The sequence below is a fragment of the Leuciscus leuciscus genome (assembly GCF_965113295.1).
Source record: "Leuciscus leuciscus genome assembly, chromosome: 7".
NCBI lineage: Eukaryota > Metazoa > Chordata > Actinopteri > Cypriniformes > Leuciscidae > Leuciscus > Leuciscus leuciscus.
This window is the reverse complement of record NC_138731.1, coordinates 1206585-1232498: the sequence shown is the minus strand read 5'-3', so window position 1 is coordinate 1232498 and position 25914 is coordinate 1206585. Positions and strand designations below refer to the sequence as shown.

Below are 25914 nucleotides of genomic sequence, written 5' to 3'. Positions count from 1 at the left end.
TCAGCTTCAGAAGTGAAGTGATAACATCGGTCTGTGAATGACCCTGACCTGATGAGTTTGTGGATGTGTGTTGTCAGATCTATCAGAGGCTGTCGGAGGAGGCGGGGAACGGGATGGAGGAGATGCAGGGCAGGTTCACCAACTTCCTGCTGCAGTTCAGGAAATACCTGACAAAGATTTATCAGGCCAGTCCAGAGGACATGGACAAGGTATGTTAAACACCTCTGATGTTTGTGCTGCTCACTTTACTCCAGGGTTCCTCAAATATGATGCTGGAGGGCCACTGTCCTGCTGAGTTCAGCACTAGTATTAAACAAACACACCTGAAGAAGTTAATCAAGGTCTTCAGGATTGCTGGAAAGCTTGAGTTTTGAATGAACTAGTCCTTTAATCCTGTCTCTTCGTGTTTTAAGTTGCCTGTATCTATGGATAATGTGATGGATTTGCTGGACGAGGTCAACCAGCAGCTTTCAGAAGATGGCGAGCGGGATGAAGATCATCTGGACTATCCGCTGACGTCCAGCCCCGGTCAGCCCACTGAGCCACATGTGAAGTTCTCCACTCCGTCTCCATCCAGAAGTGCCACGTCTCCTTCTAAAAGATCCATGGTATGTCATGGCACTGGTGCTTCTGCAGAAGCTTTGCTTGCTGTTTACAGATCGATACCTGACTGTTGTTTCTTTCACTAGTTCTCACCCAAAACGACTCCACACTGGGCCGAGGACCAAAAGTCCCTCTTGCAGATGCTGTGCCAGCAGTTCGAGTCCTTGAAGGTCAGTCGCACATCCACCGCTTGTAGCAGAATCAGTCAGTGTTAGTGTTTGCTTTTGCTTTACCTTCAATACTGTGAACATTATTTTGAGATTTTGTCAAGGAAGCCTATTGACATTTAAATGTTTTCTATACAACTCCAGAAAGCAATAAACCCTTGAGCATAAGGTATTCATAGAGCAAGAGTGCGTAGAGACTGGGTAATGCAGTTTGAGCGTGCAAACATTCACTCTGCACAAGAGCTGTTATAATAAAAGCTAACTGCACTCAATCTCTTATTCACCTTGTGAACACGTTAGTAACAAATATACCAGTACATTTGACAGCACAAGTTAAAGCCTTAAAAGGTATAGTTACTTTACTATGGAGTGTTTTTTGGTGTTTATCGTCATGTCTTCTATTGAATAATCCATCCTTTCATCACTTACAAACATACCTCTATATCACTGCCATTATTTGCATCAGTGAGTTTCATTTGGAGAAGACTTAAACATGGTGCGCCGCTCCACACGTGTTGTTGAATCGGGCGATCTCATGACTGCAGTACCTCTCATGAATGACGTTTGCATATGCCGCTGCTCTTTGTGCCAGTCACTATTCCGGTTTTACACATTTTGTCATCTTCTGTGGCATCAAATGGTGTGTGATACAATTTTCAATAATGTTACAGAAATGTGTTTCAGGCTTTCATGACCCTTTCAGCATGTTTGGCCACACATCAGTTGTGGTATACTATTGATCAGTCATTTCTATATTATATGTGTAACCCTTCCACTAATAACTGTATATTGTCAGAAAGCGCTATAGAAATAAAGCTGACTTGACCAGTAATTTTCAGTACAGGTCTTGAAATGCAGTTTTCTGTATGTTAGCGCCACCTTGTGTTCTGTGTATCTGCAGGGCACTAAAGTCAAGTCACCTTTATTTATATAGCACTTTATACAATACATATTGCTTCAAAGTAGCTTTACAGTGATAACTCTGTTCCCTTCTCTGTCCTCCCCATTGTTTACTGTCATCTACACTGTCCTATCTAATAAATACTTAAAAGAACAAAAACATAACTTAAAAAATCTATTATGTTAAAAGTGTTGTTTTAGAAGTTAGTTTTTGACAAAGCGGTACGATTTTTCTAGTTGGTTAATATTCAACCATGTGAAACTGGTCAGCAGCTCTTTGTGAAATTGGTACAGACAAGTTTCAGATTTTAGGGTTTGTAATATCACGTTTTGTTTTCCGTCTCACACAGAATGATGTTTATGAGCTGCACCTTAATTCCCCTGAAGCGACAGCATCTTCATGTAGGATGTACAGAGATAATTATCCTGCAGAAGGACTTCAGGAAGGATTTCCTGGAGCGCAGGCATTCCATGGTGCTCCTCATACTGGTCAGTTCAATGAGTTGCTTTATTCCCAAATCTGCCGTCTTTGAAATTTTTAGTGTATACCAGTGATTCTCAATGTGTGTTTTTTTTTTTTTTTGCTTTTAAATGGGGGCATCACCAAAAAAATTAGAACCACTTGCGTATACAATATTTAACACATAATTAAAACCCATTCCTTTTTTTTCTCAGTTGCCATTACAGGCCCCCCTGCGTACTACAACCAGTCTCCAGCATGTAATTCACAGTATCTTCTACGCCCTGCTGCAAATGTTACACCAACAAAGGTAGTGGATTGCTTTTCATGTAAATGCAATATATTTCATCTTTTTTTTTACCAAGAAAAAGCACAGAGAATCAATATCAAAGTATTTACAAAGTGTTTACCTCTGCAGGGCCCAGTATACGGGATGAATCGTCTTCCTCCACAGCAGCATATGTATGCCTACCAACAATCAACGCACACACCACCTCTTCAGTCAACTCCTGCATGCATATATCCTCAAGAGCAGGTCTTTGGTGCTCCCATCCGGTTTGAGTCTCCAGCTACATCCTTACTCTCTCCATACAGTGAAGAGTATTATGGTCACAATTTTCCTCAACCTACTACAGTCAATCCAACATTGCCAGAGCCTGAATATTTCACTAAGCCATGTGTCGATACATCCACGCAGCCATCCAAGAGCAGTGAAAACAAGGCTGTTGACCCCAAGATGAGTCTTGGGTCTCAGTTCACAGGTGAACCTCCTAAGGTTCCAAACTTTGGTGGGGTTGCAACAACTAATGCAACAACTGCATTAAAGTTCAACTCCAATTTCAAGTCCAATAATGGTGATTTCACCTTTTCCTCTGCTCAGTTGAAAAATAGTGAAAGCCTCTTGGGACTTCTGACGTCAGATATTCCTCCCAAAGCGGACGGACCATCAGAACCGAAACATCAGACCCAAGAGCATCCGCCTAGCCAGAGTGGAGTCTTTACTTTTGGGAGTAAAAGTGCCACAGGGGTTTCATTCACAGATGCTGCTCAGAGCAAAATTAATCTTTTTGGCAACACTGACCAAAGATTTAGCTTTGCAAGTGGAACCAAACCAGTATTAGGAAATCCAGAGGCTCGGGAACAGAAAAGCGGGGAAAGTGATAATGATAGCACCCATGTGGAAGAGGAAGAGGATGGACCTCATTTTGAGCCCATTGTGCCTCTTCCTGATAAGGTTGATGTGAAAACTGGTGAGGAGGAGGAAGAGGAGATGTTCTGTAAGAGAGCAAAACTCTTCCGGTTTGACCCTAAGACTAAAGAATGGAAAGAGAGGGGCATTGGAAGTTTCAAAATTCTAAAACACAGAACATCCGGGAAAGTTCGTCTGTTGATGAGGAGGGAACAGGTTCTCAAAATCTGTGCTAATCACTATATCACTGCAGATATGGTCCTCAAACCAAATGCTGGATCTGATAAGTCCTGGGTGTGGTATGCTATGGACTATGCAGATGAAATGCCCAAGACTGAGCAGTTGGCCATTCGTTTTAAAACGGCGGATGATGCCGCACTATTTAAATTCAAATTTGAGGAGGCTCAAAAATTAATTCTAGAGTCCCCACAAGGCCAACAGTTGGAAAATAAATGTGAAACTCCGAAGCCTCAGGTTTCATCCAAAGAAATGGATCTTAAAACACTGTTTTCCAAGAAGCAGGGTGAATGGGACTGTGATGTGTGCTGTGTAAGAAACGCTCCCACATCTGCAGTGTGTGTTGCCTGCAACAGTGCAGCTCCTTCTACAGCAAAGAACAAACCTGTAGAGGAACTCAAAGGCTCTGCGCCTGTGACTGCCGAATTTCTTTCTTTTGGACTTACTGGAGACACTAATGTCAGCTCAAAGGGCTTAGCGTTTGGGTCTCAAATACCAGTTTCTTTTCAATTTGGATCAAATGATGCTGCAGTAACATCTGTTGACCTTGCAGCTCAGGCTGATAAGAAAACTATTCAGGCTGATGCATCACAACATGCAAAAGTATCAGCAACTCCAGCACTCCCTTTTGGCTCTGGTTTTGGCTCTCAATTTGTCAAGAAAGAGGGTCAATGGGACTGTGACACCTACTTAGTGAGGAATGATGCTTCAGCAACTGAATGTATTTCTTGCAAAGCCCCCTGTAGCACTGAGCTAGCTGCTATGTTTGGTAAAAAAGAGGGACAGTGGGATTGTGACACTTGCCTGGTAAGAAATGAAGGTACAGCTAGGCAGTGTGTCTCATGTCAGGCAGCAAACCCAAATATGAAGGGCAAGACCTCTACTGCACCATCAAGTTCCTCTTTTTCATTCAGTTTTGGTAGTTCTAGCAAGCAACCTGCTGCAACAGGATTTACAGCCAATTTCAATCCAGGTCCTGCTTTTCAGTTTGGTACAAGTAAGGAAAAAGCATCCTCAGACGGTTTCAAGTTTGTTGAGTCCTCTGCAGCTCAGACTGATAAGTCAAGCAGTTCCAATTTTTCGTTTTCCATGCCAGTACCCGCTGGTGGTTTCAAGTTTGGCATTGCAGAAACTGAGGCAAACGCATCAGATGGACAGTCAGAAAATGGATCTGGATCTCACCTCCTGAAAAATATAGCTGAACTTCACAGAGAGAAGGAAAAAGAGGCAATCCCAAGTTCCTCAGATGAGCCCGTAGACACTGGTAGTCACGATAATAATCCCCTCCTTACCGTTAAGCCTAACTCCTTTGGTTTCACAGAAATGGCAAATTCTTCACAAGGTAGTTTAAAGTTCGGCCAGAAGGATATAACTGAACTTCACAGAGAGAAGGAAAAAGAGGCAATCCCAAGTTCCTCAGATGAGCCCATAGACACTGGTAGTCACGATAATAATCCCCTCCTTACCGGTAAGCCTAACTCCTTTGGTTTCGCAGAATTGGCAAATTCTTCACAGGGTAGTTTTCAGTTTGGCCAGAAGGATATTGCTGAACTTCACAGAGAGAAGGAAAAAGAGGCAATCCCAAGTTCCTCAGATGAGCCCGTAGACACTGGTAGTCACGATAATAATCCCCTCCTTACCGTTAAACTTAACTCCTTTGGTTTCGTAGAATTGGCAAATTCTTCACAGGGTAGTTTTCAGTTCGGCCAGAAGGATGTTGCTGAACTTCACAGAGAGAAGGAAAAAGAGGCAATTCCAAGTTCCTCAGATGAGCCCATAGACACTGGTAGTCACGATAATAATCCCTTCCTTACCGGTAAGCCTAACTCCTTTGGTTTCGCAGAATTGGCAAATTCTTCACAGGGTAGTTTTCAGTTCGGCCAGAAGGATGTTGCTGAACTTCACAGAGAGAAGGAAAAAGAGGCAATCCCAAGTTCCTCAGATGAGCCCATAGACACTGGTAGTCACGATAATAATCCCCTCCTTACCGGTAAGCCTAACTCCTTTGGTTTCGCAGAATTGGCAAATTCTTCACAGGGTAGTTTTCAGTTCGGCCAGAAGGATATTGCTGAACTTCACAGAGAGAAGGAAAAAGAGGCAATCCCAAGTTCCTCAAATGAGCCCGTAGACACTGGTAGTCACGATAATAATCCCCTCCTTACCGGTAAGCCTAACTCCCTTGGTTTCGCAGAATTGGCAAATTCTTCACAGGGTAGTTTTCAGTTCGGCCAGAAGGATGTTGCTGAACTTCACAGAGAGAAGGAAAAAGAGGCAATCCCAAGTTCCTCAGATGAGCCCATAGACACTGGTAGTCACGATAATAATCCCCTCCTTACCGGTAAGCCTAACTCCTTTGGTTTCGCAGAATTGGCAAATTCTTCACAGGGTAGTTTTCAGTTCGGCCAGAAGGATGTTGCTGAACTTCACAGAGAGAAGGAAAAAGAGGCAATCCCAAGTTCCTCAGATGAGCCCATAGACACTGGTAGTCACGATAATAATCCCCTCCTTACCGGTAAGCCTAACTCCTTTGGTTTCGCAGAATTGGCAAATTCTTCACAGGGTAGTTTTCAGTTCGGCCAGAAGGATATTGCTGAACTTCACAGAGAGAAGGAAAAAGAGGCAATCCCAAGTTCCTCAGATGAGCCCGTAGACACTGGTAGTCACGATAATAATCCCCTCCTTACCGGTAAACCTAACTCCTATGGTTTCTCAGAATTGGCAAATTCTTCGCTGGGTAGTTTTCAGTTTGGCCAGGAGGATCCCACTTTCAAAGGCTTTGCAGGGGCTGGCCAGCAGCTGTTTACAGAAATCAATTCCAGCTCCAAGACAGACACCTCTGCCGATCAAGAAGATGAAATGTACAAAACAGAGGATAATGACGATATTCAGTTTGAGCCACTTGTTCAGATGCCTGAGAAGGTTGACCTTGTTACAGGGTTTGTCAGTGGGTCAGACTCTGTGCAGAAGATCTTTGGTAGCCCTTTGTCATCAAAAGAGAAATCTCCTGTTAAAATTCCCAGTCCAAAAGATGAGGAAACGAGTGCCTCAAGACTGAAAACCTCTGGACAGGAAGCGACCAGTCAGCCATCCATTGGGAATCCTTCCAGCATCCCAACAAGTAAGCTATATTCTGTGGCCCATAGTTTATGAATAAAACTGTTTAGACCCCTTAGTTTAGATCAGGGATGTCCAACCCTGTTCTCAGAGGGTTACCGTCCAGTTTTAGTTCCAACCCTGCTCCACCCTTACGGAACAAAGATACACGGGAATATACTGCAAAATATAATGTGATATATTACATAATACATTTCCATATATGGGAAACTAGTGCTTATATTTTTCAATATACTACAATATTTGGACCATGTATATTGATTCATATAAAATATTTATAAATGAAGACATAAATAGCATTACATGTAATTTTCACAAAGTTTTATCCTTTATTGTGTACATCAGTGGTTCTCAATTCCAGTCCTCGTGACCCACTGCTCTGCACATTTTGTATGTCTCTTATCTGACACACTCAGTTCAGCTCATGGAGTCTCTCCTAATGAGCTGATGATCTGGTTTTGTGTTAAATAAGGGAGACATACAAAATGTGCAGAGCAGTGGGTCACGAGGACTGGAATTGAGAACCACTGGTGTGCATATTGCACATACATGTATCTATATAAATGTTAATGTATTGTACGTACACACACACACACACACACACACACACACACACACACACACACACACACACATACTGTACATCTATGTATTATGAAGTGTATTACTGAATATAAAATTATATACATTATGATATATTAGTAAATATATTGTCACATATTTTTCAATATATGAAAAGCACCAATTCCTTATGTATTAATCATTATATTGTAATATATTAACAATATATTATTCTCTATATTTTCAAATATACTGTTATATCATTAAATATATTGATCATTCATATATTGGGAAATATATTTTCTTTTCGTAAGGGAAACACACCTGCCTGGAATTCAAGTAGTCCTAAAGATAATGATTAGTTGATTTAGGTGTGTTTAATAAAGGTTGGAGCTAAACGCATCCCTAGTTTATATTCTAGTTGTTTATTTGCAAGTTCATGATATTATTGGGCACTGTTCATTGGTGTATACTTTCCCAAGGAAGAAAAAAATGTCTTTGCAATCTGTTGCCTCTGAAATGTCTCCTTTACAGCTGATGTCAGTAAGCCCATGTTTCTGTCGTATAGAGACTGATTTTCACCATCCACTCAGTAACTGAGATAAATTCAAGTCCTTGACAAGAATAATCTTTAAATCTTTAACACGTAACTTTTTGGGGGGTTTGGATTTTAGGCTTTTAAAAAATAATCCAATGGCATTTTGGAGCTGCACATCAGCCACCCATTTTGAAGCCCAAGGTATTTCAGGTCACAGTTTACTGTGGCACACAGAGTTCTGGCATGAGCCGGGAGACCTGACCTTGGCTGAATGATGTGATAACTTAAACATTGTTTCCTCAATCAAAACATTTGCATGATCTGAAATTGGCTAACCTTTAGATGTTTGTTTGAAACATTAGTAGAATTTACAATTAAAGTGGACCAGTGGCTTCAAAGTCCTTACATTTTTCAGCAGTGAATGTCTTGTAAAGTTGTTTTCCCATCTAGAAATGTGACACCAACAAGTGTCGTTATAGGAATAGGCTGTTACAAGATTTTTGCCCGCACAGCCGGCTTTTCCCTCCACAGACGCACGTCGGAATATTAGGTAATGAACTTGAGCTCCCGGGGCGGTTCAGCAGAAAGAGGAGCATGTTCCGGCGCAAACGTTCACTGGTGCTATTTTGCAGTTTCATAAAATAATTCCTGCACAGACCAGAAAAAAAAAACTAGTCTAAAGTCAGTGGCACGTTATTCGAGACACTCAGATGATATTGTGGTGAAATTAGACTTATTTCTCAGAGGGGACGTGCTTTTAAACGGACGTCTCAGACCGTTTTCAGGAGAAGAGGATTTCTCTTGTGAAAAGATGTGAAAAAATAGGCATAAATCTAGTTTACACATTTACCCAAATTATTCAGGCTAATTGTAGTAATAATGTAGTAATTGTGCGCCGGCAAATCCGCCATTATAATATCAATCCGCCATGCAACAAGCGCACCTGCTTTTAAAGGGAATGTGAGCGGACGCTCTGGTTGGTTTATTGCACGTTATGCCCAAACCACACCTATGAGTAATGTAGCGACTTCAGACCTACACATTTTAGATTCATGTCGCAAGAGTCATTTATCCCGCCGGTATAATAGCAACAGCGAGATCCGCCCACAAAGCTATTGCGTTTTGCGTTTGGCGTATGATACTTGCGTTTCAGATTGTCAAAATAGGGCCCTCAGTCTTAAACGCAGTGGTCAAGATACATGATAGGGCTGCATTATTTCTCTCTAAATTGTAATTATATTCATTTTTATTAACAGAATTTGCATTAAAACAGATGTGGCACGTTTTTCTGACGGTCTACTGAGATCAGACTCGGTATAGAGTACACAAAACATGAGTTAGCCCTGCACAATTATGACAACATCAAAACATTTCTCTTAAAATATCGCAATTAATTATGTTGATTAATACCACTTGGGTAACACTTTACTTGAAGGGGTGTGGATAAGACTGACATGACACCTTCATAATCATGACAGGACTATGCATGTTTATGACATATTTATGACCGGTTATGTTGTCTTAGTAATGTCAAGTTGTCATGACAAAGACACTGACAGGTTATGATGTATTGGTTTATGTCAAGGTGTCATAACAAAGACATCTCACACAATGTCATATTTGCATTAAAATGAGAACTGTCATTAACTACCCTTAATGACAGTTGTCACAAACATGCATAAAACCTCCTTCATATTCATGACATGTGAATGTCTGCTTTTAAATGTTAAGAGTGTTCACATGTATATTTTGAAGGGTGTCAAAAGATTTGGAACACCACTGTTTTTATAGTTATTTTGATTTATGCAGCTTAATACATCAGCGTAATTTGAAACGAATGTTCAGAACAAATAAACAGTTGGAAATAAAGAAGAAATCATGTAATCATTAGGTTTTGACTTAGTTGCCTTTTGCAGATAACATTTGTAGAATTGCTTTTTCAATGACGACCAAATATTGTTTGGTAGGGCTGGCTATTGACACAAATTTCACGATTCGATTCACAAACTTGCATTTCAATTAGATATTGGTTAATTTGAACATATCTGGTACATTCAAACACATTCAAATAAATTAATTTGTAATTATAACTTCAGTTAAATTCTAATAATTATCGCCGCCATCATCATAATTTTGGATAAGTTTCTTACATTTACGTTTTGCAAAAGCACCCAATATAGGCAACGTGCAAACGTGGATCTTTTACACGCCTTAAAGATTTAAAGGAAATATAGTCATCATCAACTTTTTATAGAAACCATGATCCAGCTCATAAAGCTTAAAATATAACGTGCATACACAATAGTAAATAGAAAAACCTATTTTCATTTTTCATTTTCATTGACATGTTTTGACTGAACAGTTGTTGCATGTTAATAAAACTAGTTGCATTCGCATTCTCTAGTACATTTTATTTGTTATTAAATAAACGTACATTCCGGCAAATTTGCCCCCTCATTCACATCCTTGGTTCACCCATGCTCATATATCAGCACAGCATCAGTTGTCCGAAAGAAAGTTCGGTTCAGACGGTGCTATCACGCATGCTCAGTATCTGCAGCTCATCTGTTCTCAGTATGTTGAACGTGTCTGAAAGAAACCGTTCGTGCACTGTTGACTCGAGAACTGCTGTACCTGTACGTTCGATTTAGTCCGATTTGGTGAACTGGTTCGACCGGTAAGAAGTAGGCGAACCCGGTCCCTGCGAACTCTCTCCAGAACTCCAGGGAGCAGAGTGATCCGGGGAAATGCATACAAACGTAGCCTCGGCCACGTCTGTACCATCGCATCCAGTCCGAGAGGAGCTGGATGCGTGAGGGAGAACCAAAGTTGACAGTGAGACTTCTCTCGAGACGCAAACATATCCACTTGTGCCTGGCCAAACACCCTCCATATCTGCTCCACCACCTCGGGGTGGAGCCTCGATTCCCCGGGCCTTTGCCCCTGTCTCGACTGGATATCTGTTCCTATATTCTGGGCCCCAGGGATATAAGTTGCTCTGAGTGACAGCAGCTTCCCCTGAGACCACAGGAGGATTTGGTGCTCCAGTTTGCATAGCGGATGCGAGCGCAAACCCCCCTGGTGATTTTTTTTTTTTTTTTTTTATAGGCCCCTGAGATCTGCGAGGAAATTCTTTAGAGCAAGAAATACAGCCAACATCTCCAGACGGGATCATCTCCCGTGAGAGAGGCATCTGTCGTTAGCATCTTGCGATGACAAGAAGCTCCCAACATGGGACCCTGGGACAGGAACCAAGGTTTCTTCCACATAACCAGGGCACGTAAGCATCGCCGCGTAACCCTGTTCATGCGAAAGGGGTTGCCCCCCGGGACAAACCCTTTGATCCTGAGCCACCACTGCAGGGGTCTCATGTACAACAGTCCAAAAGGTATCACGTTGGATGCTGCTGCCATCAGACCTAACAGTCTCTGAAACTGTTTGACAGTGAGTGATTGGCCTAGCTTTATTCTTTTCACAGCTGAAAGGATGGACTCTATGTGTGCCGGTGACAGGCGTGCCTGCATCAACATTGAGTCCCACACCACACCTAGAATAGTGGTCCTCTGTAGTGGAGAAAGCACAATCTTTTTGGCGTTTAGCCGTAACCCCAACTCTTTCATGTTAGCGAGGACGACATCTCGATGCAGAACTACCAACTGATGCGACTGAGCCAGAATCAACCAATCGTCGATGTAGTTCATGATGCGAATACCCTGTAGGCGCAGAGGCGCCAGAGCTGCATGCATTTGGTGAAAGTGCTAGACCGAACGGAAGAACTCGATATTGGTATGCTCTGCTCCCGAAAGCGAACCTCAGGAACTTCCTGTGATATGGAAGGATGGATATATGGAAGTATGCGTCCTTGAGATCTATCGTGTCTCAGTGTTAACATTTTGAACTCTAGTTGCATAACTAACTCGTTTAGCACTCGAAGATCCAAAATGGGACGCAACCCCCCCATCCTTCTTTGGAACTATGATATACCGGCTGTAGAACCCGGTTTCTCTGTTGGAGGGAGGTACATATTCTATGGCCCCTTTCTCTGACAGGGTTTTCACTTCTTGTTCCATCACCAGAACCTGCTCGGGGCCCACCACAGTAGATAGGACCCCCATAAACCTGGGCAGGCGAGACCCGGACTGTATTTGATACCCATTTTCTATGGTCTGCAGAACCCAACGAGAAACATTTGGCAGTAGCTTCCACGCTGCCAAAAATTCTACTAGTGGTACCAGCCTCTCGAGACTGGCTTCTGGTTTTTGTTGTGCAATCAGCACGACGCCCTGTAACGGCGAACCGGCAGGGAACGACCAAACTGACTGCTCTGGAGCCCTCCTCGGAGGGGGTGGGCATCCCAAGACCACTACGTTTCCGGCTGCGCCCTGAAGCACACGAGGTGGCTGGGTTGGCAGAACGGTCCCCTGAGGGCACGAAGGCAGACGGGCACCGTATAATGAGGTGTTGACCGCTCCGCTCCGGGGGGGACTGCCCTCATTGGCCTGAGTCCTCGGGCGTCAGGACCTCTACCCTGCAGCCTTCTTAGAGATAATGGCGGTCCTCAGATCAGCCTTACCCTTCGAAGACTGCGGGTGAGAGCGCCCTCCCTGTCCCCAGCCTTTCTGCTGTGGGGGAGCATGGGAGACAACGCTCTGCTTCTGGGTGGCACGGTGAAGAGCTGGCTTTTGAAGTTTTGGGCTGCTCCCGCTCATCAGCCCCAGATGTTTGCACTGGATGTTTGCAGACTCTGATGGAGAGTGTGTGTTTGCAGACTCTGATGGAGAGTGTGTGATGGAGAGTGTGTGTTTTCAGACTCTGATAGCGAGTGTCTGTTTGCAGACTCTGATGGAGAGTGTCTGTTTGCAGACTCTGATGGAGAGTGTGTGTCTGCAGACTCTGATGGAGAGTGTGTGTTTGCAGACTCTGATGGAGAGCGTGTGTTTGCAGACTCTGATGGAGAGTGTGTGTTTGCAGACTCTGATGGAGAGTGTGTGATGGAGAGTGTGTGTTTGCAGACTCTGGAGAGTGTGTGTGTGCAGACTCTGATGGAGAGTGTCTGTTTGCAGACTCTGATGGAGAGTGTGTGTTTGCAGACTCTGATGGAGAGTGTGTGTTTGCAGACTCTGATGGAGAGTGTGTGTTTGCAGACTCTGATGGAGAGTGTGTGTTTGCAGACTCTGATGGAGAGTGTGTGTGTTTGCAGACTCTGATGGAGAAAGTGTGTGTGTGTGTGTGTGTTTGCAGACTCTGAGGTCACACTAGTGTGGGAGAAGCAGCCGACTGCAGACGAGGAGCAGAGAGCCAGACGCCTGAAGCTGCCGCCCACCTTCCTCTGCGGCGTCAGCAGCGACTCCGACTCCGAGCGACCCGACGACTTCAGCGCAGAGCTACACACACTGCAGCACGCTCAGGTCAGAGGACTTTCTGAACATTGACATGAGACGTGATAAGCAGTTGGACTCATGTGGACTCGTGTGTCTTGTTCTGGACACAGGTGAAGCAGAGGCCTTCCCATGATGCAGCAGTGGAAGAGCCTCCTGCGGACGGCAGCATTGACCCCATTGACCTCTCCACGAAGAGGAGCAGCGAGAGCGAGTCCAGCTCCACTGCAGGTAAACGTGTCCTCCGATGCTCGGGTCAGCGCTACACTTCTACAGCAGCGCTGCCCTGGACACACTCCAGTTTAACGTCTGACTATAAGAGCAGAGCTTATCTGTCGTATTAAAGAAGGATTCTGACATGAAAAACCATTTCCAGAACACTGATAACTGCCTGTGATTGGCTGACACGTTTGATAACTGAAAGGAGACATGCCTGTGATTGGCTGACAACTTTGCATATGAAATAAGTACTACATGTGGAGCTCTTCTGAAAACTAAACTTCTACTCTTACAGCTGCAGAGATTATCTATTGTGAAAGGTGTTGATTACAGCATTAGATTTAGATCGTCTCATGTTGCATAAAAGATAGCTGAACTCTCACGAATGCTTTCATCACAACAGTGCAAACACCATATAAATAAGAGATTCATCTTGCAGCATAGACGCTCATTGATTATAACAAGAGAGCAGAACTCACTGAATGAAAACACACTGACACGACGATAAGACAGTTATTACTTTGGTTCAGGTAAATGCAAGTTAAGTGTTTCTAACCAAAAATAAGGAAAATTTTTATTATTAGAACTGGATGCTGCTTTTTCTTTCCCCAGTATAGAAATGATAAAACATCACTGAAACCATGATATCAGTTGAACCACTTTCTTCTCTGTAATACACCATCATCTGTAAGCCCTAATCAGACAGGATATGTTTTATTTGTGGAGGTGGGCTAATATAATAACCACCGCTTCTCTAACATGTGGGAAGTCCAGCCCGGGGTCAGAGAGTGAAGCTCAGGGACGTTCATTCAAACTCTGAATGTTTGTGTTCGGTCTCATCTGACGTCTTTGCTCTTCTCCAGCAGGTCTTCCTCTTGCATCTGCATCTGAGAGTGTGTTTACATTTGCAGACCTGGCAAAGACTTCAGGAGAATTTGCCTTTGGCAAAAAAGGTGAGTTCTGTTTACATCTTAACCAGTGTTAAACCAGTGTGTCTGACTGATTCACATCTGACTACTCCATATTGAGGAGGAGAAATCTAGCATGAAGCTGTAGTCCCAGCCAGAGCACAGGAGAGAGAGGGACACGCGTACTGTCTGAGGTTTCTGTGTGAACTGCTGTTCTCATCAACACACAGGAGCCAGTGTTCTCACCTAATACAGGACATCTCAGTTCGGGACGCACTGATGCCGATGCTTACGTTTAGCACTGTAGCTATCGGTTATTTTAGTCATCGAGTATTCTACTGATTATTCCATCGAGTAATCGGATAACAAAATTGTGGTAATAAAAATAGATCCAAGTGAACAACAGCCTTTAAAATAAAATGACGTAAAATACAAATAGTGAACACTTTACAGTATGGTTCATTAGTTAACATTAGTTTACTACCTTAGTTAACATAGATCGCGTAGCCTTAGAAAACGGTGTAATAATGCGGTTCATGGATTCTCGTCTGGAAAGCGCCACTTCCGGTATTTTGCCGGTTACTCCACACGGGTAAATTGCAATCGAGGATTTTTTAAAATTGAGGACTCGACTTTAATCGAGGAATCGTTACAGCCCTACTTTTCTTTTCTTTTTTCTTTCTTTTGCTCACTGATACCTGTATTTTACCAATTTTGATACTACAGCAAAAACTACTAGCCTAATTCATTTGAATGTAAAACATGATAAAAGACAAGTAATCAGTCAGTAATAAAATGAGGACAAATAATAGAATTACAAGCAAGTACAAATAAAAACAATAGAACAAAGATACAAATTAAAGTGTTTTTCAGGTTCTCTTTCGGTCGATTCGCTCCATCTCATTATGGGAAACTCCTCTTGTGTGGTCATCCATGAAGCCCTATACAGTCAGGCCTATCCGGCTGCGCTCCCGGGAAGCCCCGCCCCTTCCTATATAAACAGCAGCGCTGGCCCTAAACGGTTACACTTTAGTTTAAGGTGACAGTTACATTGTACTTACTCTAGTCTCTAGTAGAGATGCACCGATTGATCGGCTGGTGACCGGAATTGGCCGATTTTCACGTGATCGGCCGTGACCGGCGACCGGCCAGTCAGTCTGACAAATACCGATTTTATGCCGGTCAAATGCACTCGGGCACCGCATGATTAACATCGCGCAACATCAGCATCACACGTGCACGCGGAACACACATGTAGGAAACCTCGTGAATTACGTCCGTTCAGACCGCAAGCGCGTATTTTTTTTCGGCGTGCATGTTAATCACAATGGGAGCAGGAGCAGCGCGTGAGCGTCAAGCAGGAGCGTCGCGAGCAGTGAAGCGCGTGTTTCGGCGCCGAGTCTATTTGCTGCACTGCTCGCGCTCAATTAAAGGAACAACACTTTTGATGGACAAAATAGCCTAAATAGGGTTTCACAAAAAAAGTGCCCAAAATGCACAGAATTTGCGTGTTTTAACAAGAACTGGAGTAGGCTATGTCAGAAAAGAAAACGAAGACTAATATTTATAGAAAATGTACCCATTTAAAAATTCAGTTTGTACAAGTGATTGCAATAGGCCTGTGTGTGTGTGCTTTGATAAATATCTTTATACTGCAAGGCTATATTTATTTTATTTTTTATTTATGGGTGTTTCTGCAACTACGGGCACTTTTGACTATCCCAATTTTAAAAAGATCAACCTCTATGAATTTCAATTTTAACCATCACAGTCTGTAATACATATAAAGATTTACACAAAATAGAATGTAGTCGTTAAGATTTTAATCTGGAACATGTTTATTTTTTATGTTTTTCGGGTCATCTTCTTAAAAAGTGTCCTTACCGTTATGTTACAATAACGTTCATTTTATAAATTTTTCTTTAGTAATTTCTATAATTTTTTTTACATATTTAAATAGCTTTTTCAAATTTGATGCAGTTTTGTAAATACTGATATAAAAAAATAATATACAAAATAGGGAATTTCATGTTTTTTTCTATGCCATGTAAAAAATTTACAGTAACCTTAGATGTCAATTGTTTCCATACACACAAAAGATAACATAATTAACTTTTTATGACAGATGTTGCAATTTCAATGTGTTAATCATCTCAACTTAAGTGTAAAAATATTTTTTTTGCAAATCAAAATGTGAAAAAAAATGAAAATAGAGCAGTGCTGCGGTAATGACATCTTGAGTCGGTAAGGACAAAATTTTATTTTTAATGTAAAAAATGGCATGTTTATATATATATATATATATATATATATATATACTAATAAATATACAAATATATACTTCAGTACTAATAATATACTGAATATTTGTCATTTAATATACAGTACACCTTGAATTTGTCTCTACCGCAACACAAGGTCTTTACCGCAACACCTAAATTTGCTGCGGTAAAGACATGTTGCGGAAATGACATTTTTGCTAATATTTTAGCTAATTGGCAGCTATCAAGGCCTACCACATTAGTTTTGAATCTTAACATCTTAATATACATGAATTCAACAGTAAAATACATTTATTTTTAAAATGTAGTTATAAATACACAATTATTAAGCTGATTGGTAAGGACGCACAATAAATACTAGAGCAGAAAAGATGATGTTTACCTTATTTTTTTGTTATCTTGTGAGTGAGGTAGTGTGGTGGTCCAGTCTGTCGGCAATGTGCTCAAGTGATAGTTTCTGTTTCCATAGAAACTAGACTTGTTTGTGTTCGATAAAATTTCATAATAAAAGCTTTTTTTCATTGTTGCAGTAAGGACTCAAAAGTGTGGGACAGGCACATTTAGTTAAAAAAAATCATAAAAATGATCAGTAAATAATACAAAGAATTTTAAGATTCTGTAAATGAATCTGTATATTAAACAATTCCATTTGAAATAATGTCATATTGTAAAAGAATGAGCTAATTTTAAGTATCTCAACATTGAAACCACGGGTGTGGGACATGAGCAAAAATGGTGTTTGGACCTATAAATGCTTCATAATTTTACATTAAATCATATTATTTATTCATAATTATTTATGTCAAGGTGTGTATTGACACTACGTTTATATTTATGAAACATCAAATGACAAATTTTAACATAAATCAAAAATTTCACTCCTGGGACTTAAAAGTGCCCGTAGTTGCAGAAACACCCTTATATATAATTTTATTGCCATTCCCTGTTTTCATACAGACGTTTAGTTTGCTAAATACATATATAAAAAAAGTATTGGATATTGAATGTGAAAAGGAAATGGTTCTTTCTTAGATGTGTGTGAATTACCCACACCTGGAGTCATTTATATAGTTCTATTTTATAGCATTTATCTGTTCAAAAAAAGATGTACTATGCAAATTGTAAAATGTTCTATTACAGAGAAGATATAAAATAAATATTTGTGTGTGCTGTAAAGTGGTTAGAAAAAATGAAATCGGAATCGGCTAAAATCGGTATCGGCAGGTCAAACTTAATGAAAAATCGGAAATCGGAATCGGCCCAGAAAATTGTAATCGGTGCATCTCTAGTCTCTAGGTACTGAGTAATGTTCAGTAACTACATGTTCTTATATATAGAGTTAGGGTTTGGTTAAGGGTTAGTTACAGTGGTGGTCAGAATTAATGGCACCCCTGGTAAATGTGATCAAAAATGGCTGTAAAAAATAAATCTACATTGTTTATCCTTTTGATCTTTCATAAAAAATGTTTTTGCAAAAATGTAACCTTTAATTTAAGTAAAAGAATAAAACGTGGGGGGTAAATCCCATTATAAAATAAATGCTTTTCTCCAAAACCCGCTGGCCACAATTATTTCCTCCGTTATTAAATACTTTTTGCAATCTCCTTTTGCCAAGATAACTGCTCTGAGTCTTCTCCTATAATGCCTGATGAGTTTGGAGAACACCTGACCAGAGATCAGAGACCATTCCTCTATACAGAATCTCTCCAGATCCTTCAGATTCACAAGTTCATGTTGGCGCTTCTTCTCTTCAGTTCAGCCCACTCCTCTTCTATAGGGTTCAGGTCAGGGGACTGGGACGGTCATGGCAGAAGCTTCATTTTGTGCTCAGTTTTGATTTTTTTTATCTGTTGGTATTTGCTAGAACCCATTATACCATGTATCTGAACAAGATGTCCAGGACCTCCAGCAGAATAAATAGCCCACAATATATAAGATCCAGCAGTATATTTAACCGTAGGCATGGGGTACTCTTCATCCCTGTTTGCTCCAAACACATCTGCTGGGTTTGCTGCCAAAAAGCCCTTTTTTGTTTCATCTGATCATAGAATCCGGTCCCTTTTAAAGTTCCAGTCGTGTCTGACCACTGAATATGCTGGAGTTTATTTTTGGAGGAGCGAGGAGGATTTTTCTTGAAACCCTCCCAAACAACATGTGGTGATGTAGGGGTTGTTTGATATATTATTTTTAGGCTTTCTGACCCCAAGACTCAAGTAATCTCTGCAATTCTCCCATCTGTGATCCTTGGAGAGTCTTTGGCCACTCAAACTTTCCTCCTCACCATCCATTAAGACAATATAGACACACGTCCTCTTCCAGGCAGATTCGTCACATCTTTAGTTGATTATAACTTCTTAATTATTGCCCTGATGGTCAGAATGGGGATTTTCAATTCTTTAGCTATTTTCTTACAGCCACTTTCTATTTTGTGAAGCTCAACAATCTTTTGCTGCACATCAGAACTATATTCTTTGGTTTTACTCATTGTGATGATTAAGGGAATTTGGCCTTTGTGTTTCCTCATATTTAAACTCCTGTGAAACAAGAAGTCATACTTGTCATACTGCTGTCAGTATAGCTTTTGGCAGTGTAATGTTTTTAGTGTTTTCACACGCTCATGTTTATTTCTGTAGATGCAGATTTTGCGTGGTCAAACGCCGGTGCCACGGTCTTCGGTAGTGCACCAGTGCGAAATGAAGGAGCGGAAGCACACAATGAAGGAGAAGAGGAGGGCAGTGATGACGAATCTCCCCGTAATGAGGAGATCCACTTTGAGCCGATCGTGTCCTTGCCAGAGGTGAGTGTGTGTGTGAGGTGAATCCAGGGCCGCACGATTAATCGGAATTAAACCTGAAATCAGTTTTATATGTGCAGTGTGTTTGCTGAAGCGCAGCACTGAGATCAGAGCGGATCCATCAGTTTGCAGTGAATCTGCTCCATCTCAGCAAGCACTGGGAGTTTGAGTCATTCATAACCTGCATCTTTCCACACTTGCAGCATTTACAAACCTGTTGTCCAACAAATGAGAACATTTAATGAAATGTTTTACTCACTTCACTTCATAACGTCAGTCGAGTGTTTGAATAACTTACATTTGTGGTGTAACGTGGCTTCATATTAGATTGAGACAGAATGATATTATTTTTATTGTATTCTAAAGGCTTTCAATTAGCATTCCATTATAAATGTACTTTAAATACCCAAGATGTCTTGAACACAGATGAACCATATATTGTCACAATCGTGTTTGTTTTCATGTTTCGTTAGTCAATAGATCTCTGTCTGCATTTTATTCTGCTACGCTGGATGCCTTTGCCCATGTAAGAGATTTATTTAGATTCATTGGACTCTTAGCACAAGGGACCCATCCGGCTACGAGTACGAATGAAACAGGTTTTACATTACATGTGTGTACTCTCTAATGCTCACAACACACTATTCTGGGCAAACAAAAAAATAGGAAAAATAATACTTTTCTCTAACGAAATTTAGTGAACATGATTTATATTTTATTTTAATATTTTTTCAGTGGATGCATAAGATTTCTTGACAGAAACATAAGAAATTACCATCACAGATTTTATCATAATGATTTAATATTTTATTATAAAACCTTAGACCTTTCTAATTATTTATAGCTAAAGAAAGCCTTAAAAAACTTGAATTTTTAAATTTGTCAAATTTAAGGCCATTACAAGCCTTAAATATCTAAAATGTTATAAGAAAAGTCTTAATTATAATTTCACGAGGTCTTATGCAAAATTGTTTAATGTTATTGCTTATTAAACATCAATGAAGGAGAAGAGGCTATGTTTTAATACGGCTATGATTTACTAAATGTGAGCGCTGCACGTTTCACAGTAAAAACATGATGCTGTTGCGCCTTCTACTGGCCCAGGCTTTCACAGTTATATGATTGTATTCAGAAAGTTTTGATGGCATTTTATCCCATTTTACCTCCGTATAATGTGTAAATCATGTTAAGAAGCGCGGCGCTGTTTAGTTTACAGATCTAACCGGGGTAACCACTGTATTTCTGCTGTTCCATAAGCGCCATCTACGCCATCTAACTGTGCGTTCACACCGGACGCGAATAGTGCGTCAAATTCGCGCCTGCCGCATCTAGTTATACGCTTGACCACTTTGTGTTAATTCGCGTGTCAAGAGCGAAATTGACGCGCGTAAAAACAAAAGTTTGAAGCGAAATTTACGCGCGTCAGAGGCGAAATCCGGAGGCGAAAGTTTCGAAACCCGTTGGCGGCCATCTTTTTTAGATGTTTATCTAGCATTAGCATTAATCGAGAGAGTCACCGCTCGTATATGCTCTGGAGAGCAGAAACAGCTGCGTAGGGGACATCGTCGCTGTACTCGGGTCCACCAGACCCTCCGGAGGGTTTCAGGAGTTTCACAATTTGCTCCAGGAGCTAGGTTTGGTGGACCTAACGGTGAGGACGCTGACGAGGACAGCGTAGGCCGTATAAGGCCTCGGCCTCGAGTGGTCTATGCCTGTCGAGCCCGCGCTCTACAGCCCGGCGCGAGGTTCACCCTCGCCCGCACCCACCTAATCTGTCATTTATTTTTGTTTTGATAATAAATGGAGCCAGCCTCCAAAAGTGAAACCTGTCCTGTGATTTTTTTTTTTATACACTAAATTGTGTTTGTTGTCTTTACATTAGAATAATAATGTTTCATATAATCTAGAATAGATATGGAATAAATAGCATTCAATACAAAATGAGTATCTCTCATATATTGAAATCGAGTTTTTATGTGAAAGATTTGCTTTGTTGTGCCTTAACCACACCAAGCATTTTAGTCATATTACAAAATAAATTATTGAGGCCAAACATAAAATAACATTATAAACTGTCACTTCACCACGTGACAGCAGCAAGCAGGCTCCTGATTGGTTAATGCGGCGCGAATTGACGCAGAAGTTCCGATTTTTCAAATCGGAATTCGCGTCAAACGCGAGAATGCACAAAAAGCACTACATAAATCATTCGCACGTAACGCGCTTAACGCGCCAGACGCTCAATTCGCGCCGCAGGAATTTTTTACGTGCGTAACGCGTCTTTGCATTGACTTAACATTGAAATCACTCGCGCCTGACGCGCTATTCGCGTCCGGTGTGAACGCACCATAAGAGAGTGAATTTTCACTCAGAACATCTGCACATCTAAACATCTGAAGCATACATTTTAAAACTAATATAAATATAATTTATAATTTTGTCTCATCCCTTTTCTTAAAGGTTTAACATTTATAAAACTTTGTTTTTGTCAGAACCTTTTTTTGAGCTTGTAACGGTTACACTTCGAGGTTATGCTTCTCCTCGCCATTAGGGGGCACTAGCCTCCCTCTTAGATGGGTATTTATACAGGTAGCTGACTTGACATGTTATCGTGACTCCTGCAGGTGGAGGTGAAGTCTGGCTAGGAGAATGAGGAGATCCTGTTCAAAGAAAGAACCAAACTCTACCGCTGGGACCGCGAGCTCAACCAGTTGTAAACTTTTCTACGTTTAGCAAACTTCTGTTCATGTTAGACATTATGTTCCCTGAACTTTTGTGTAAATGTGTGAGAGATCTTGTACATGCAGTGGTTTTCTTTTTGTCCTGTTTGTATTAGACTGCATTAGTTGACAATCAAATTTATGCTTTGCAAAAAAGAAGTTACTTTTATTATGAACACTTGTTTACCCCAGAGTTACCTCCATGTGGATTGAGTTTACCCCAGAGTTACCTCCATGTGGATTGAGTTTACCCCAGAGTTACCTCCATGTGGATTGAGTTTACCCCAGAGTTACCTCCATGTGGATTGAGTTTACAGAGACTTTCTCAAGGTTGGCTTTGAACATAATTAAACATCTGCCAGCTTGCGTTTCACTAGTTATACAGTGTCATTATTGATGATAAAACAATTGAATACAACTACAGGAGAAATAGAGCAGCTTGGCTTCACTTTATCCAGAAGAGTTTCACTGTTTCAAGAAAACTGGTAACCAGTATTTAATATACCGCTGTATAACCAGCAGAGATCAGGAGTCATTATTTGTTCAGTAAATCCACTCATTTTTTCTCTCTGTACTTCATAGGTAAGACCTACATGAAACTGACCAAAAATGTATTGATTAAAAATCAAAGTGTAAGGACTGATTTTCCTGCTAAAACAAAACGCACCCTGCAATAAAGCCATAAAATGCACCCAGATAGCAAAGACAGAGCACAGGACATTGTCCTGCCCAAACTTATCTCCTTGTCCCCTTGTTTGACTTCAACTCATCCCCCCTCTCCCTCCTCAAGTCACTGAAAGTTCATTAAGAATGTCTATATATCCAGACCTGCCAACCTGTACGCATTTTGCGTAGCGGATACGCATTTTGACTTCAAAGTACGCTGGTACGATTTGTCACTCTAAACTACGCAAAAACCTGGTGACGCCTCTGTGCACGCGCTGTCCTCAAATCAAGCTACAGCAAAAGAAGAAGAGTTCGACCAATCATAGCGCTGGGTTCATTCCCCAAATAGCAAGCGGGGATGATTGACAGATGCGTAGGCCTATCATTAAAAAGAGACTGAAAATCGACACCAATAAAGATTCCCGCTCGATCCCCCTTCCACTCCCGCGGCCGCCTTCTGACTGATGTCATAAGCGAGGACAGTACAGTACGGTACTTCTGACTCCTGAAGGGAAACGGCCTGGGGTCGATGTGGAAAGATGATTGTTGAGTTAACTTAATCTTATGGATTTGATGATCACACAGATCGCATGGATTATCTTAAAATACTCCGTTAAGTTATTCATGGTCACTCAGAAAAGAGGAAGACATCATTCAGTCATGCAAATAATAAAATGCTCAAGTAATGCTGAACTATAAATCTTGAAATCGCTATCAGGCCTAGTGATTATGAAAGTGCTGTGATTTGTGGATTACGTTACTGATAAGCGCGAGTCTGGAGAAACAGGCGTTTATTTATTCATTCATTCTCAGTGTTGAGAAACGTATGTGTTACGTTATTATGTTAATTATAACTAAAGTACCTAATTATGTTACATATTTATTTTGTATGAAAACTAGCGCGTTAGTTACTTATGGATTAAAAAGTACCGTTGTATCAGTGCTGCGCGAGCTCTCTCTCAAACACGGACGCGCGCACACAGAAAGAGAAGATCATTGTAAAATGAAAATTGACAGGCTAAGTTTAAATTTTGTTCTTGCTTGTTTTGTTTTTTTCTGTCAAAAAGCATTTTGTATTCTCCATCCCTGCTTTTAAAATTCGTTAAATGACGGACGATTTACTGTTAACACAGCCTTCATTATGTCGGATTCGGAACTTATACTTTATATTATTTTTAGAATAAGTGATTCGTTATGCTATTATTGGACTCCTGTCTATTCATTGTCAAATGTTTTATATAAATATGTTTGTACTGGCTAACATCTATTCAGCTAATGCGTGTCCTGTTTAAAATGTGCAATGTTCAAACCATAGACTGTAAAAAATAGGTTCAAACGCAAAGACAGCACGTCACAAATAGAAGCCCCTTTTCCTGTGCTATTTAGTATCATATTTGGATATTGGAAAATAAATTAAAATGTTTTTATATTTTTTTTATTATTTTTTTTTTACTGTGTTCTAGGGGTTTCTTAATTTTAGACTAGTTGATCAGCACACATTATATGCAATGCAATTATATAATGCATGTGTATGTAACACCACTGTGTGTCTCTAAAAGTAAGTAATACTTTCCTGACAGAGTCATCTTTGAGTAAACAATGTCATGTATGTATTATTTCTGAATTGGCTTTTAATCATTTACTTCTGTAATTGGCATGATACATTTTTACCTGACAAATAAATGTTACATCTTGATTTATTCTGAAGTTTTCTGAAATCATTATTGTAGTAGATTATGAGGAGGCTGGTGCTACCGCAGCTCTGTGTCCAGGATAGGTCTAACTAAAGGCGCATATGAACGGAGCAGTAGGCACGTCATCTGAAGACCTTTTGATTTCTGTCTTTCACTGACTTGGCAAGTTGTACGGAAGTGGCTAAATAAACTACACTTTTCTGTATGAGTGAACAGTAGGCAACCGACTTAAGCGGTATTAGCAAACCCTGCACCCTCTGACCAAGATCAGACTGGCGAGGCTGTGTCCGTGAGATCCACATAAACCCGGGCGTGTGACTCTGTGCGGCATCGGGTCCCTTAGTGAATGATTAATTGAAAGTATGGGATACTCAGAATAATCAAAGATCTAAATTAATTCATAATCAATATTTATGACTATTTTCAAATCAGAAACACGATCTAAATTTGATTATCATTTGAAATTGGAGTCAGATTAAGCGTAGAGCTAAACTAATATTGAAACTAAATTCCAATAAATTAAGTGAACTTCACTGGAGCGCTGAAAAGACATACACGCATTATTCCTTCGCCAGGCCGTTGGATTCCGTCGTTGGGCCAATGGGTGGTCCTTGCAAAAGCATACTGAATTTCAAAGTACACTATATCATTTTTTTGTTCACAATTGTGAATTTAAATAAGCGAGGACATCATGAATCCATCTTCCATAAGATAAGCCTATTAAAAGTGTTTATATTTTAACCCTGTCTGGATGGATTGTTTTTTCTTGGGGTCAGAAAACTAAAATCAAACTGCTCTGACATCATCACATTTTGTTTGGGAGAGTTTAAAGAAAAAAAAAATCCAAAAACAAACTCCAGCATATTCAGTTGTCAGACACGAACATAAAGAGTAGCCCATGCCAACGGTTCAATACACTGCTGGATCTTTAATGTTGTGGGCTTATTTTTCTGATGGAGGTCCTGGACTTCTTGTTCTGATACATGGCATTATGGATTCTAGCAAATACCAACAGATGGAAATTCTAAACCTGACGGCCTCTGAGTTTGAGTGGGCTGAATTGAAGAGAAGGAGCTGGCAATCTGAAGGATCTGGAGAGATTCTGTATGAAGGAATGAAGGATCTGGAGAGATTCTGTATGAAGGAATGAAGGATCTGGAGAGATTCTACATGAAGGAAAGAAGGATCTGGAGAGATTCTGTATGAAGGAATGAAGGATCTGGAGATATTCTGTATGAAGAAATGAAGGATCTGGAGAGATTCTGTATGAAGGAATGAAGGATCTGGAGAGATTGTGTATGAAGGAACGAAGGAACTGGAGAGATTCTATATGAAGATATGAAGGAACTGGAGAGATTCTGTATGAAGGAACGGGAGAGATTCTGTATGAAGGAATGAAGGATCTGGAGAGATTCTGTATGAAGCTATGAAGGAACTGGAGAGATTCTGTATGAAGGAACTGGAGAGATTCTGTATGAAGGAAT

General features: G+C 40.7%; 1 protein-coding gene across 3 annotated transcripts in view; it reads left to right on the top strand.

Moving 5' to 3' along the window:
- Window positions 1-24436, top strand: part of LOC309502179 (E3 SUMO-protein ligase RanBP2-like) — a 46524-nt gene extending 22088 nt beyond the window's left edge. The window contains exons 14-24 of one of the 3 annotated variants that reach the window (XM_082174447.1): window positions 78-209; window positions 414-608; window positions 690-773; window positions 2021-2159; window positions 2346-2440; window positions 2549-6674; window positions 13011-13177; window positions 13261-13378; window positions 14230-14319; window positions 19190-19353; window positions 22263-24436. In XM_082174447.1, the coding sequence (XP_082030573.1) occupies window positions 78-209; window positions 414-608; window positions 690-773; window positions 2021-2159; window positions 2346-2440; window positions 2549-6674; window positions 13011-13177; window positions 13261-13378; window positions 14230-14319; window positions 19190-19353; window positions 22263-22283 (5331 nt within the window). In that variant the 3' untranslated portion in view covers window positions 22284-24436. Of the gene's footprint in view, window positions 1-77; window positions 210-413; window positions 609-689; window positions 774-2020; window positions 2160-2345; window positions 2441-2548; window positions 6675-13010; window positions 13178-13260; window positions 13379-14229; window positions 14320-19189; window positions 19354-19430; window positions 21172-21974 lie in introns of those variants that run through there. The other 2 variants (XM_082174446.1, XM_082174448.1) reach the window with 2 other exon arrangements.
- The last annotated feature ends 1478 nt before the right edge of the window (window positions 24437-25914 follow it).